Source organism: Sceloporus occidentalis, unplaced genomic scaffold, assembly GCF_023333645.1.
Source record: "Sceloporus occidentalis isolate IW3139 unplaced genomic scaffold, rSceOcc1.0.p SCAF_8, whole genome shotgun sequence".
NCBI lineage: Eukaryota > Metazoa > Chordata > Lepidosauria > Squamata > Phrynosomatidae > Sceloporus > Sceloporus occidentalis.
This window is the reverse complement of record NW_028316988.1, coordinates 5,536,733-5,551,587: the sequence shown is the minus strand read 5'-3', so window position 1 is coordinate 5,551,587 and position 14,855 is coordinate 5,536,733. Positions and strand designations below refer to the sequence as shown.

The following is a 14,855-nucleotide window of genomic DNA, read 5'->3' as shown; positions in this document are numbered from 1 at the left end:
TGGCCAACTGTTGATCATTGCAGATGTGTAAATGACAGGCTGGCTGTCACCTCACAGAATTCACTAACTGAAGCAACATACAATGCAAAAATGACTTTAAAAACATGAGAACCAGATGCTTGGAGCAGATATTAATGTGGAAGAACATACAAGTTAAGAGATGTTGCAGTAGCTTACTTTTTGCCTGAGCATTACACCTTATCCTGCCTTCTCCCTGTTGCTGAATTAATGGAATATCAAGTATTTTTGCACACTGATTTACAGTTTGCAGCAACCAAAGTAATCTGAGCACAAAGTAGGTGGAAGGAAGAGAGAGAAGTGTAAAGTAATACCTATAAAATGTAAAACATTTTAAAGGTAGCCAAATAGAGAGACAGAGGGGTAACTGGGGCTGTCCTGACAAATTAGGATAGTTGTTATCATGCATCTTGAAGTTGGGCTGCAATTTGTTGTGGAAAATGCATTTTTTCATGTGATATAAACTGATTGGTTTTGTTGCAAAAGACTAATAAGGCTAATAACTCTGCAAATTTTACTTAAGGCAGCTACTCTTTCCTTGTTTTTATCATTATTCGTGTACCGATGGTGCCATCTTGGGGGCAATGGAAGAACTGGTTTTTGCTTTAATAATTTGAGCATGTGGTGCTCCAATGTGCTCTGATTTATAAAGTGTAGTTCGGTTAATTGTTTTATGGTGTCCTCTTGCTCAAAATATACAATCGGAATAACCTCTCAAGGTATACAATCAGAAAAACACAATCCAAGCATCCCCAACAGATAGCCACCTAGCCTATGTTTAAAAACCTCCACAGAAGGAGAAGGAGACAGTTCTTTCTTTGTAATGTTTAGGTCGCATATCTTTTCCTGTGGCTTGCATCTGTTGCTCCGTGTCCTAATCTCCGAGATAGCAGAAAACAAGCTTCCTCCATCCTCAGTATGACATCCCTTCAAATATTTGAACAGGACTGTCATGTTACCTCTTAACTACAAGCTAAAACCACCCAGGTTCCCTAAGCATAGGCCTGTTACAGACTGCCAAAATAAAGCTGCTTGGGGTCTCTTTGGAGGCATGCTGTTTAAATGATACATGCATCCTAAGAATCCAGAAGCTGCACCAAAGCTGTACTCCAGTGCTTAAGAATGGAGTGTGGCTTTGGCACAACCTCCAGACTCTTAGGACCCATGCATCATTTCAATAGCATACCTCCAAAGAGGCCCGAAGCAGCTTTATTTTGGCAGTCTGTAACAGGCCATAGTTTCCAGACCTTTTCCCATTTTGGTTACCCTCTCCAGCTCCAGCTCGACAACATGCTTCTTGAATTGTGCTGACCAGAACCAGTCACAGTTGTGGTGAGGTCTGACCAAAGCAGAACAGAATGGTACTATTACTTTCTCATTTGAAACTCTATACTCACATTGATACAGCCTAGAACTTCATTGGCTTTCTCAGCTATGGCATCCCATTGCTGTTCAGCCTGTGGTCCACTGACACTCCTAGATCCCTTCTGCATGATTTCTCACTGTTGACGTTAGAATAGTAGAATCGTAACATTGGAAGAGATCACAAATCCACCTTTACAATATCATTGTCTAGCTCACATTTTACTAGCTTGTTTGGAAGAATATTGTGGGGAACCTTGACAAATCAAGATATACTACATCCACAGCATTCCCTTCATCTACCAAGCTTGTCTGTTAATTAGAGGCTTGTTCGTTAACCCTGGTGGCGCAGTGGTTAAATGCCTGTACTGCAGCCATTTACTCAAAACCACAAGGTTGCGAGTTCAAGACCAGCAAAAGGGCCCAAGCTCGACTCAGGCTTGCATCCTTCCGAGGAGGGAGCTAAAATGAGTACCCAGACTGTTGGGGGCAAATTAGCTTACTTGCTAATTAGCTTACTTGCTGTTCACCGCTATGATCTTTGGAATAGCGGTATATAAATAAAACAAATTATTAATTATTATTATCAATTAAGGCCAATCAAGAAATCTAAATCAAAGCATCCCTGACAGATGGCCACCCTCCACTTGTCCTTTAGACCCAGACGCAGAAGGGGTTTTAAGGCTAAAAGGACCAAGTGAGTGACAGGAGGTCAAGGACTGGACCATCCTGGATAGCAGATCAATCATACTCTTTGCTTTCCCCCCTCCTATCTCCCCTTCTCCTTTTCCTTTTGTGTCGTGAATAGACACAAATCTGTTGTTGTTGTTGTTGCTTGTGTTTCCAGAGAGCCATCATGGTGTAGTGATTCTAATGTTGGGCTACAACTCTGGAGAACAGGATTTGAGTTAGCAAACTCATTGGGTCACCTTGGGCATTACGCTCTCTCGCCTCAAAGGCCCTCTGTCCAAACCTTGCCAAGAAAATGCCATGACAGTGTCGCCTTAAGGTTGCCGTAAGCTGGAAAGCAGACAAAAACAACACTATTGACTATTTCAGATTTGTTTAAGTACTTAGCTTTCTAGGACCTGTGCCAAGAAAACAAAACAATCCTTGCCTGCAGATGCACAGAAACAGTGCAAGAAGTATCCAGAAGGCAGGGGGACAGAAAAAAGAAATGATTTGTTAGTCTCAGGGAAGGATGGGCAAAGTGTGGCCAAACGTGGCATATGTACCCCCAAGGTTGTTTTATGGTCCTTGATCCTTCCCGACTCCCTGCGCCATCCCTATCTGACCTTATGAAGGGTGAATTTCCTCTCCAAAAAGCCTTCTTGAAGGGCAATGCACTTTTTAAATCGCTTGCAGCCCACTCCTCCACAGCATTTAGCTATACTTTTCCAACATTTCAAAAAATCTAATAGGAGCAAAGGATATCTTTTTGTTCCAATGTATGTCAGAATTAGAAAGCCACTAAAAGAGCTGGGCTGGGAATTGCCAGAAAACTGTCCAGGGCAACAGAAATGTTGTGTGATGTATGTATGTTGTGTGTGTACACAAATGAGGATTATGTTGGAATCTCCCAACCCATTTGCCCCTTCTGGAGGAACCTAATAAGTATTCTCCTCCCCCACTCCTCAATTTTACTTTATTTTCCTAATAACTGAGCACTGGATATAGGAATATCGAAGGCCATTTGGCTAGGTCATGGTGAAAAGATGGGTTAATGATTGAAGCTACTCTTGCAGCGCCGCTGCCCAAACCTTGGAGGTTGATCCTTGTCAAGAGATCAAATTCTATGCTGGCAAGAACAGAACCATCTTGCTACAACAACAGGAGGAATTCCACAGCAAGGGCATGTCAGTGCATGCCAGGTTGTCTGTAACCAGATCTTCAGATGACTGGTGTCATTCTCCCCTTCTTTCAAAGTCAGTGTCTCTCTGGGCCACAACCATGAAGATCTGGCTGCTAAATCAAAGCAGGATCTGTCACAAGAGTGGTTCCAATGGGCCCATACAGACAGGCCAAAATAAAGCTGCTTCGGGTCACTTTGGAGGTATGCTGTTTAAATGATGCATGCATCCTAAGAGTCTGGAAGCTGTGCCAAAGCCACACTCCAGTCCTTAAGGCTTTGGTGTGGCTTCCGGACTCTTAGGAAGCATGCATCATTTAAACAGCATACCTCCAAAGTGGCCCAAAGCAGCTTTATTTTGGCCTGTCTGTATGGGGCCAACGTTAAGCACTTCATTAACTTGACATATATGGAAGCAGATGGACAGGGTGAACATGGAAAGGGACTATATTCCAGTCTAACAGAGGACATTATCACATGGACAAAAATTGGAAGGTTAATGCAGGGGCATCCCGGGTGCAATCATGGGGTTGAGCATTACTTTTGGGGCATCCTGGGAATGGAGAGAAATGAGACTTCTGGGAGCAGAGGGACAGAAACGGAGCAATCCTGCTTCGGAGCAAACTGCAATGGGAACGAGCCCTAATTGAACTACCACCCCCATCTGGCTGGAAATGATGTGAATTGTAGTCTGGCACTAAATAAGGGAAATCTGTTCTATGGTAATGGAATATCAACTCAACAACTTCCATCTGTGTGTTTCTCTCTCTCTCTGTATGTGTATGTGTAAGGAAGGACAGCAGAGAGAATCAACAGGCCATATCCTATTAAGTATTAGTAGCCAGGCAGCCCTCCCTCCTCTCTGAGTCCATTTAGTCATTAAGTAAATAGCTCTTAGCGCACTCAAATATGCACAGATCACAGGGAAGCAATGCCTCAGAAGGAGCTCACTGGCTCCATGTCTGAGCTGGCCAGTATCAATGGGACAAATAATTGTCCCAAATATATGATCTGCTCACTGATTTCTTTTCCCCTGCTGCTTTAGGAATTCTTTGGGGGAGAGAGGCGTCTTCTGACGACCGCAGCGGATTCATAACTTTCCGCGACTGTCATTATCATGGTCACCTGCCGCTTTCTTGTGTGCAAACAAATTTACTTTGGAGAGGTGTTCTTCCAAGGACAACCCTGCTGTGTGGCTATGAAGGAAGGGTTAACAAAAGGTAAACCAGAAGATTAGAAGGGCAGAAGGAACAACAGCGTTGGGCCCAAACTCCAGAACAAACACACATTCCAGAGCAAGCCAACATTCGGGAGGAATAACAAGCTGCATTTTTGTCCAGGGGCAGCCTTGCCATAAATAAAGAGAGCTCCAATCCACAGTGGAAGAAAAATGACGGGTAAGTGAAATATGACCCTAGTTTTTTGTGGGGTTTTCAGGCTATGTGGCCATGTTCTAGAAGCGGGAAAAGCGGGTTCTTTTTAAGCTGCAGGAGTGGTGTAACAAGTGTGCCACTGGCGCACTCATTATGTAAGTGCCACGCGGCAACGTGCAGATGCCACGCAGCACTTACGTAACAATGGTGGCGCCCATGTACACAAGACACTGCCATTGTTACACCACCCACATGTTTTAGGGTTAGGGACCGTGCGATTGCCGCGCAGCCCCTAACCCTGGAATCAGCGCCGGTACATCACTTGTTAGTGGTATGTACCGCATCTATATTACTTTTTTTTACTGCAGAGCAAGTAGGGAAGGAAGATACTTGTGGAATTTTCCACCTCAGGTGCTGAAATAATAATAATAATAATAATAATAATAATAATAATAATAATTTATATAGTGCTGTAGATTTATGCAGCACTGTAGTTACTCTGCATGTGGGATTGAATGACTGAGTAGGAGTAAGTGGGTGGGTATTTTTTGCTGCTCTGCCCCATGCAACTCAATGACTTGTTTCTCATAATTCCTTTATAACTATAATTCCTTAAAAAGGCACAAGAAGATGTGAAAAGGCTGAGTTGGAGAGGAGGTGGATGGTGCTAAGTGAGGAAGCTACTACAGGTGGAAATATGACTGGGGAGGGTTGTGAATTAATGGCCAAGCCCTCTGAAAATAATGTCTATCCAGCTGCTGTGCAACTGAGCTGGAAGGAGCTCCACCGGGCAGCCAGAGATGGGGACACATACCTGATAAAGCGGCTCTTGAAGCAAGGGGCAGCCACAGAGAGCAGGTGAGGAGGGGCACACGGATGGCGGGTGAGTCTTCTTTCGGCTGCCACGTTTAGCCAACCTTGTACCTAGGAAAGAAACCAAAAAGTTCTAATTCCAGGATAAAAGAAATTTGGGTTGCTCTGAGGAGGAGAAAATGTCTCTAGAAATATTGAGAGTTTCCAATTCTTTCTTGATTCACACATTACTGGTACATCCTTTCCTGAAATATGATGGGTTTCCCTTGTCACTTCCCTCCCTTGTATATGTCTTCCTCTTATTAATCAGAGGTCACATCTAGTCTCATGCAAAGTTTCAGAAACTCATTTTCACCCATTTCCACTGAACCTATTATTATTATTATTATTATTATTATTATTATTATTCAGGAGTTATAGTCAAAGCACTAAAATAGTTTAGACATAATATCCTAGAGGTCACTTTGGAGGTAAAGTTGTTTAAATGATGCATGCATCCGAAGAGGCCAGAAGCCATGCCGAAGCCACACTCCACTCCTAAGGAATGGAGCACAGCTTTGGCACAGCTTCTGACCTCTTAAGACGCATGCGTCATTTAAACAGCGTACCTCCAAAGTGACCTGAAGCAGCTTTATTTTGGCCTGTCTGTATGGGCCCTTAGATTTGAAAGGGGTGCAAGGGCCATCTTGTCCAACCACCTGTCGTTCGGCAAAATGCAATTAAACACTTCCTCTGTCCCATCCTACCTCTATTTAAAGATCTCCAAAGAAAGAGAGGGTACTATCTTTTAAGGCAGTCTAGCCAAACAGCTTTTACTGTCAGGATGTGTCTTAGAATCTGAGAATCATAGAATCGTAGAGTTGGAAGAGACCTCAAGGGCCATCCAGTCCAACCCCATTCTGCCATGCAGGAAATCTCAATCAAAGCATCCCCGACAGATGGCCATCCAGCCTCTGTTTAAAGACCTCCAAGGAGGTAGATTCCTCGGAGTCTTATAATTTGCATCCATTGTTTTGTGTTCTAACCTCTGGCACAGCAGAAAACAAACTTGCGCTATCTTCTACATGACTTTGCTTCAGATATTTAAAGATGTTTTAAATATCTTTGTTTCGGATTTTTGCACTTTGTTTTCCTCTTCTAGAGATGAGAATGGGTGGACGCCTTTACATGCTGCGTCGCTGAATGGCTACACCACGTTGGTGAAGTTTCTTGTCCAGCGTGGAGCCATGATTAACGCAGGTGACAGTGCTGGCCACACACCCCTGCACCATGCCGCCTGGAGTGGGCACACTCAAGTGGCAGAGTTCCTCCTGAGTCGAGGTGCCATAGGAACAGCATCGAGCCACGGAGGCTTGACTCCACTTCACTGTGCAGCAGCCAATGGGCACATCCTGATGACGCAGCTACTGTTACAGCATGGCGCAGATCCAGCCTTTGTGGACCATAACCAATGGGCTGCCTTGCACTGGGCAACAGCCAACAACCAGTTGCATATTATGGACCTTCTCATTTCCCAGCACAGCAGTCCAGGTCTAAGAAGCCAAGGGGGCATCACACCACTGCATATAGCAGCTGAAGTTGGAAGAACTGAAGCGCTACATCTCTTGCTGGAGAATGGGGCCAGTGTGAATGTCCAGGACGGCCTGGGAAGGACACCGCTTTCCATTGCTTCTAACACTGGCAATCATGAGGTTGGCCTTCTAAGAAATAACTACTAGTGGAAGGAGCGGGCGTTGTTGAACTCGCATTTAATTCTGGGAAGTAGCAAAATTAAATTAATCTTTAAAAATAAATTAATTCCTGTTATTAATTGATTCTTTTAGGAAAGGTAATTCATTACTGTTACATACCCTCCAACTGTCCCAGTTTGACAGGGACAGTCCTGATTAATCCTTTTTCTCCCTACTTAATTCAACTGCTTTTAAAATGTCCCAGTTTACCTTTCCTCCTCCCATTTTCTCCAGATTGGAGACATTGGGAGGACATGATGCTACTCCTCTTTTCTCCCTCTCTAGATTGTGGAGCAGCTTCTCAGTGCTCAAGCAGATGCGAACCTGACTGATCATTATGGGCGCACCCCACTCCACAAAGCCGCAACCGCTGGACACCTGCTTACCGTCCAACTCTTGGTGGGAGAAAGTGCTGTGAACATTAATGCAAAGGACAGTCTTCATCTCACTCCACTCCACAGAGCTGCCAGCTGTGGCCACGTTGACATCGCCAGCTGCCTCCTGGACTATGGAGCCCATGTCAATGCAGTTGGATGGCTCTGCAAGACCCCTTTGCACCTGGCCTCGGAAAAACGATGCTTGCCTTTAGTGGGACTTTTGTTGGCAAAAGGTGCAGACTTTACACTGAAGACTCAGTGGCAGGAGACAGCGGAAGGTCTGGTGTCAGAAGCTTCAGGTTTAGGAGTCATTCCCAGGCAAGCCATGGCTGGGACACCTCCGTCCCCCAGTGAGAGCACATCCTCATCTCCTCACCACTGCCAGTCGAATAATGTCTAAAATGTCCCCTCTTTTAAAACTGAAATGGGGAATTGCATGCCTCTAACTATTTGAGGACTACAGCTCTCATCATCCTTCACCTGTGGCAATGTTGGCTAGGCCTGATGGGCATTGTAGATAATAAGAAGGGCCCTCCCTCCAGTCCATCTGCCCTGGTCCAGGCATAAGAGGGAGTGAAGACCTGCTGGACTTTCCCCCTTCCCCATTGCCATTCCCTTCTCCTTTTGGGTCTTGTCTCTTTACATTGTAAGCCTAAGGGCAGGGAAATGTCCAATTAACAATTTGTAAGCAGCTCTGATAGTCTTTTGGCTGAAGAGCGGGGTATAAGTAAATAAATATTATTATATTATTATTATAATTGGAGGTCAGGTCTCAAGGCATTGGCAGAAATCTCATGGAACTGTTGCACGCACATCTGCGGATCTCCAGACCTGGAGACATACCCGCCATAGCCTTCAACATTTAACTGTTAAGGAAGACTGGCATCCACCATGGTTTTGTGGCAACTTGGTTAATGTTGTGTGTTAAAGAAGCCCCCTCCTGCTTCTGTTCTACAAATCAGTAGTTGTGAAGCAGAAAACAAGCCAATGCTGCCAGGGACTCGCCTTCCTATACAGAATGCCAACACACATGTGCAGCACAAGTGCCAGCATTTAGGAAAGGGGTTTTTTTTTGGGGGGGGGGGGGAGGCTACAAATCCTAGAAAGCCCTACTCAGGACAGAGGTTGAGAAACGACTATGGGAGCTATAGGCTTTCTCTATGAAACTGGCCCAGCCCTGTGAAAACTGGGAAGACCTAATTCAAACCTAATGTTATAATCTGTGCTTGTCACTTGTTCTTTTTAATACAGTCATCCCTCCATATTTGCGGCTTTGATATTTGCGGCTTTGATTAATATGTTCTCTCTAGGAATATCTAGGTCCTCCAGCGCAACTCTATGGTCAACTTCAACTAAAAGTTGCACTGAAAGACCTAGAGATTCCTAGAGATAATACTCTATTATTATTATTATTATTATTATTCCTTTTTGTAAGGCATCTTGAGTCCTGGATCGGGGGAAAGCTTAGGATGATGTCCCTGATGATGATATTAGTAACAATATCACCACAGAGCCATGGAAACCAGTGAGTGGCCTTAGGCCTGCTGCCAGCTTGCTAGCCTCCCTCACAGGGTTAGTGTTTTGGCACAAAGCCTTGGGGGAAGGATGCATGAACCTTCCTCATGCCTTGGGCCAAGCAAGGCCTTAAAATATAACCCCCCAAAACCCCTTTCTCCCCTTAAGAGGGATGATGGAGAGGGCTCTTGGGCGGTAGACCGGGGCCCTTCTTGGGGAGAGCAATGGGCCTCAAACTGTGCCCTTTAAGAGATTTTGGACTTCATCTCCCAGAAGCCTCAGCCATGTTGGCCAACAGTGTGGGATGCTGGGAGCTGAAGTCCAAAAGCCCTTAAAGCGCACAGTTTGAAGACCGCTGCGCATGGCGGCAGAAGGGGGCGGGACTTGGCCGGGGCCCTTCTTGCGCTCTCTCCAAGAACTCTATGGTCCCAGCTCAGGGCCTCTGCACCGGAAGAGATTCCCCGAACGGCACCGGAAGTGGAACCTCGCCGCCCGGCTGCTCCTTTCCTCCTCCTGGAAGCGGGATGGTGTTCTTAAGCGCCTCTCTCTGGCTGCGTTCCCGGCTGAAGGACCGCTTTTGGCGGAAGCAGGAGCTGCTCCGTCACGCGCGGGTGAGGCCCGGCCCCAGGCAGCCCGGCTTCCTTTCCCCGGGCCGCGGAGGAGGGGTCGGTCGGGAGTCCCTCCGGAGCCTCCCCTCGGCCACGGAAGCCCCTGGGGACCTTGGGCACGGAGCCACACTCCCTCGGCCTCAAGGGAAGGCCCCTCTCAGCGCCCCTGGCCCTGAGTCCGAAGAGGAAGGCACATAGCCACAGGCTCCGCGCAGGAGCCAAGGACTGAAGGGACTCCAAGAAGGGCCCTGATCCAGTCCAACCCCTTTATTCTGCCATGCAGGAACTCTCCATCGAAGCATCCCCATTGACAGATGGCCATCCAGCCTCTGCTTAAAGACCTCCAGGGAAGGAGACTCCATTACACTCCGAGGAAGGAGTGTGTTCCACTGTCGAACAGCCCTTACTCTCAGGAAGTTCCTCACCTGGGTCCCCTTACACTCATAGGATCCAAGGGCCCTGATCCAGTCCAACCCCTTTATTCTGCCATGCAGGAACTCTCCATCAAAGCATCCCCATTGACAGCCTCTGTTTAAAGACCTCCAGGGAAGGAGGCTCCACTACAATCTCCAATGGAATGTGTTTCACTGTCAAACAGCCCTTTCTGTCAGGAAGCTCCTCCTAATGTTTAAGTAGAATCTCTTTTCCTGGAGCTTGCACCCATTTCTCTGTTTCCTAGTCTCTGGAGCAGCAGAAAACAAGCTTGCTCCCTCCTCAATATGACATCCCTCCAAGTATTTAAACAGGGCTCTCATATCCCCTCTTAACCATCTTTTCTCCAGGCTAAATATCCCCAGATCCCTAAGTCTCTCCTCATAGGGCATGGTTTCTAGACCCTTCAACATGTTAGTCACCCTCCTTTGGACACACTTCAGTTTCTCAATGTCCTTTTTGAATTGTTCCCAGAACTGGATGCAATATTCCAGGTGGGGCCTGACCAAAGCAGAATAGAGTGGCCCTATGACCTCCCTTGATCTAGACACTATACTTTTATCGGTGCAGCCTATTGGCCTTTTTAGCTGCCGCACCACGGAAGAGCACCAAGGAGCCCTTGGGCAGCTGAAAAGACAAACCAATGGGTCCTAGAGCAGATCAAGCAGCCAGAAACCTCCCTGGAAGAAGCCAAGATGACCAAACTGAGGCTACCGTACTTCGGACACTTCATGAGAAAGAAGGGCTCCTTGGGAAAGACAATAACGCTGGGAAAGGTGGAGCGAAGGAGGAAGAGAGGGAGGCCCTATGTGAGATGGACTCTATAGGTCATGGGTCTGTATTTACAGGAACTGAGGAGAGCAGGGAAAAACAGGGGTCTTAGAGCTGTCTCATCCAGAGGGTTGCCATAGGTCAGTGGTTCCCAACCTGTGGGTCGGGACCCCTTTGGGGGTCGAATGACCCTTTCACAGGGGTCACCTAAGACCATCGGAAAACACATATTTGCATGTAGCAATGAAAATAATTGTATAGTTGGGGGTCGCCACAACATGAGGAGCTGTATTAAAGGGTTGCGGCATTAGAAAGGTTGGGAACCACTGCCATAGGTTGACATCTCAGGCTTCCGAAGGGACGGCTGTTAGCTGCACTCACAGGCTATGAGAGCATGAGGCTGGTGCCACAGCTAAGAAGACATCCTCTCATTCCCTTGCTCCAACCAAAGAGATAGAAATGAAGGCCCTCCAGCAGATCTCAGCCTTCATGAGTCCCTTCAGATATCAAAGCCACAAGCGCAAAGTGTGGATTAATATTTACAACCTTCCTGAAACATCTGTCATAGGCTGTGCAAGGTTCTGTGTGACAGTATGCATGGGAGAGAAACCCCCTTATGTATTAAGAGAGCACTCGCCCACCTATTATTAATGGAAACAAGATTCGTTTTCATGGTTGTCCTCCCTCTCTTTTCCCTTCCAGCATTTCCGCGGACGGAAAAACCGTTGCTACAGCTTGGCGGTCCGTGCCGTCCGGAGGGCATTCGTGTTTGCAACCAATGCGAGAAGTCAAAAAAAGAGAGACATGCGAACGGTAAAGAGGAGAGATGTTGCCTTGTTTGTGACGGTTGTGTGGTTTAATGTGGCACCTTGTGGATCTTCCCTTGATGCATTGGGTGCTAAGCTGACCCAGTAGAGCAGGGGTGAGCAATGGTGGAGAGGGCAGCAATCTTTGTTCACCCTGCACATTCTCAGCAGGCCACACTAGCACACTGACACAATGGAAAGTCCTTTCCGGTTCCATTTGTAGCTGGTTTTCCAATCAGCTAATCAGCTGCCAATCAAAGTAGATAATCCTGGGCTAGATGGACAAATAGTCTATCCTGGCATTAGGCAACTCTTTGGGTCCCTGTTCCTAACATCAGTGTAATATACACCTGGGTTTGGGAGCTTTCCTGGGAACTAATGGAAAGATCAACATTCAAAGCCAACTAATCATACTAAATTTGTAGATAAAATAGGACCATTAGTGATCTCCTTTAGGGAGTGAGTTCAGTTTCCCACTAGATAAGACCCCCACATCCTGTAGTTTGGGTTATGCTCCTCCCATTCACTCCAATAGATTTCACTCCAGATGAAGGTATTTCATCCGTGTGTTCAGGTACCTTTTCTCTTCTCTAATTGGGGAACCCTCAGTTTAGTGGCAAAGTGAAGAGGGAAGACAAAGTGCATAACAGGAAAGAGGGTGTGTATGTGTGAGGGGTCATAGTTTGGTGGCAGAGTGTGTGCTTGGCATGCGCAAGGTCCCAGGTTCAACTCCCAGCATCTCTTGGTACCTCTGAGAGCAACATCTGGGGGAGAACCATTGGCAGTGTGTAGAGCAGGAGTGGGGAGGAATTAGATCTGGATCATTCTATTACATCTCCTGTTTACAGGTTTTGTAATCATTTACATTTAAAAATAGTATACTGAAATTTAGTGCACTTGTACTAAAATGTTATTGTTTTAGGTGTACTCCTTGTTTAATTTTTTTTGGTGCAGTCTTTAAAAATGTCCATCATGGATTTGTCCTCCAGATGTTGTTGGACTCCAGTTCCTATCATCCCTGACAGTTGGCCTTGTTGGCTAAGGCTGATGGGAGTCGGAGACCAACAACATGGAGGAGGCCCAGAAGTTCTCCACTGTTGTATCAGACAGATCATGTCAACATTGCAGCCTGAATAAACACTTGTGCATTCTTCATTTTTGTTTCCAGCTCTGGCAGACCAGGATTGAAGCTGCATCTCTTGAACATGATGTGAAGTACCATGTTTTCATGAGTGGACTTTACAAGGTATACTGCTTTTCTTCTTCAAGACTATTCCGTTTTGGAGTTTTGCTTCACCGATAAGCCTGGCCCTACTATTATGTACTTAATGCCTCAGGAAGCGTATTGGGGTGGTCACAAAAGGACAGTAGATAGTAATATGATTTGTTGTCTGTTTACTGCCAGGTAAAGGGGCTTCAGGGGTTTTCTGCCTAATGTGCCAAAATAATTTGGGTAGTTTGGGGTATTAAGGGATGCAGTGGCTTCAGGGTTAAGGTGCCAATTCTGATGATCGGAGGAGCAGCTCGAGTGCTGCATGATGGGTTGAGCTCCTGTCACTAGTCCCAAGTTCTGCCAGCTATCAGTTCGAAAGCATGCAAATGCAAGTAGATAAATGAGTACCACTTTGGTGGGTTGGTAACAGCGTTCAGTGCAGTCATGCTGGGCACATGACCACTGGAGTCGTCTTCGGACAACACTGGCTCTTTGGCTTAGTAATGGAGATGAGCATCACCCTCTACAGTCAGTTACGACTAGACATTCATGTCAAGGGTCTACCTTTACCTAAATTAGGGTGTGGGGAGATGCTTTTTGTTGTGAAACCTCATGCAATGAAATTCATTCATTCATTTGTGAAATGCTTTGGGCTGGGCTTGCTCACCAACGTGGCTTCTTCCCAACATCTGGCCAAATGGAATATTAAGTTTGAAAATTAATTATTTCATGTTACCTATTAGAAATGGAAATGTTAATATTGATTTGTTTAATCAAATTGATTAATCTGTTACTTAAGTTGCTTTCTAAATGGACATGCCATGTAGATCAGTGCTACTCAAAGTGATGGTCCCTCGGTCAGTGCCAGTCCTTGGGGGGGTGGTGGGATGCCAGTTCCCATCAAATAGCCCGAGAAATCCTGGTGTAGATAATGGAATGAGCTTGTTTTCCGCTGCTCTAATGACTAGAACATGAACTAGTGGGTTCGAATTACAAGAAAAGAGATTCCACTTAAATGCTAGGAAGAACTTTCTGACTGTAAGAGATGTTCAACAGTGGAATAGAGTGCCTCCAATGGTGGACTCTTCCTGTGGAGGTCTTTAAACAGGTTGGATGGGCATCTTTCAGGACTGTTTTAGTTGTGTCTTCCTGCCTTCCAGAGGGCTGGACTAGATTACCCTTGTGGTTTCTTCCAGTTCTCTGGTTTGCAAAGGAAAGCATAGAAGCTGTCTTTGTTGACTAATAGGAGCACATTTTGTTGCTTAATATTTGAGACCATTTGGCAGCAAGTGCTGCTATTGATATCCTTGGCAACCAATAACTTTTGTCTTTCTCTCCTTTACATTTCAGTGTCAGGTGGAACTGAACAGGAAAGTACTGGCCGACCTGGCAATCTACGAGCCAAAGACTTTCAAGTCCTTAGCCGCGTTGGCCAAAAGGAGAGGAGAAGAAGGCCTTCTTGCTGCCCAAGGAGATGGAAAGGAACCTAATGGGCTATTTTCACGCCTCTTGAAATGCGCTTGAAGATGCTGCATGCTCTCTGAGCTATGCTATAATTAAAAAAGGACCATTTTAAATGTTTGCCTCTATTTGTGAACCAAGATGCTCTTCATCATTTCAGAATCAGCAACGTTTTGCTCTGTGACTTGTTGAAGTGGTGGGAAGATCTTGTTTCTTTTCCTGGTCTCTGAAGATGGGTGGATTATAACCTTGCATAAGATTTTTGGGTCTGACTCTTATTTGGCAACCAGTTTTTGTACATGAATCACACTGGCCCCATCCATGGAAACTCTTGTATGTACCCTAATACAAAGAGTTTTTAAACATGTTTTGGCTCCAGCAGTGATGGCTTTGACAAGGTTTGTTTTTATGATACCTCAGTTCTATATATTCTGCCTTGTTTTCTCATGAGAATAGTGCACTGAGGCAGAGAAGAAGAGGAAGGCTCTGCCAGAGCTCTCTCTTTACATGAGAGGAGTGCTTAAAGA

The 14,855-nt window shown here is 45.8% G+C and overlaps 2 protein-coding genes across 2 annotated transcripts; both read left to right on the top strand.

Moving 5' to 3' along the window:
• The first annotated feature begins 4,174 nt into the window (after positions 1-4,174).
• LOC149307716 (uncharacterized) lies at positions 4,175-8,526 on the top strand. The gene is made up of 4 exons (XM_089534308.1): positions 4,175-4,626; positions 5,223-5,460; positions 6,557-7,106; positions 7,431-8,526. The coding sequence occupies exons 1-4, from the start codon at positions 4,620-4,622 to the stop codon at positions 7,920-7,922; spliced, it is 1,287 nt and encodes a 428-aa protein (XP_089390434.1). The 5' UTR covers positions 4,175-4,619; the 3' UTR covers positions 7,923-8,526.
• Positions 8,527-9,495: 969 nt separating this feature from the next.
• On the top strand, positions 9,496-14,587 carry LOC149307715 (large ribosomal subunit protein bL20m-like). The gene is made up of 4 exons (XM_089536923.1): positions 9,496-9,648; positions 11,551-11,661; positions 12,823-12,900; positions 14,218-14,587. Exons 1-4 carry the CDS (start codon positions 9,562-9,564, stop codon positions 14,389-14,391), a joined length of 450 nt encoding a protein of 149 aa, XP_089393049.1. The 5' UTR covers positions 9,496-9,561; the 3' UTR covers positions 14,392-14,587.
• Positions 14,588-14,855: the final 268 nt, after the last annotated feature.

What these genes read in the sequence shown, in the direction of transcription:
- LOC149307716 (XM_089534308.1), top strand. An exon ending in GGGGCAGCCACAGAGAGCAG is followed by an intron (nt 5,461 to 6,556) that starts GTGAGGAGGGGC and finishes TTCCTCTTCTAG; the next exon opens with AGATGAGAATGGGTGGACGC. An exon ending in CTAACACTGGCAATCATGAG is followed by an intron (nt 7,107 to 7,430) that starts GTTGGCCTTCTA and finishes CTCCCTCTCTAG; the next exon opens with ATTGTGGAGCAGCTTCTCAG.
- LOC149307715 (XM_089536923.1), top strand. Translation starts at nt 9,562, where the DNA reads ATGGTGTTCTTAAGCGCCTCTCTCTGGCTGCGTTCCCGGCTGAAGGAC. An exon ending in AGCTGCTCCGTCACGCGCGG is followed by an intron (nt 9,649 to 11,550) that starts GTGAGGCCCGGC and finishes TTTCCCTTCCAG; the next exon opens with CATTTCCGCGGACGGAAAAA. An exon ending in TCATGAGTGGACTTTACAAG is followed by an intron (nt 12,901 to 14,217) that starts GTATACTGCTTT and finishes TTTACATTTCAG; the next exon opens with TGTCAGGTGGAACTGAACAG.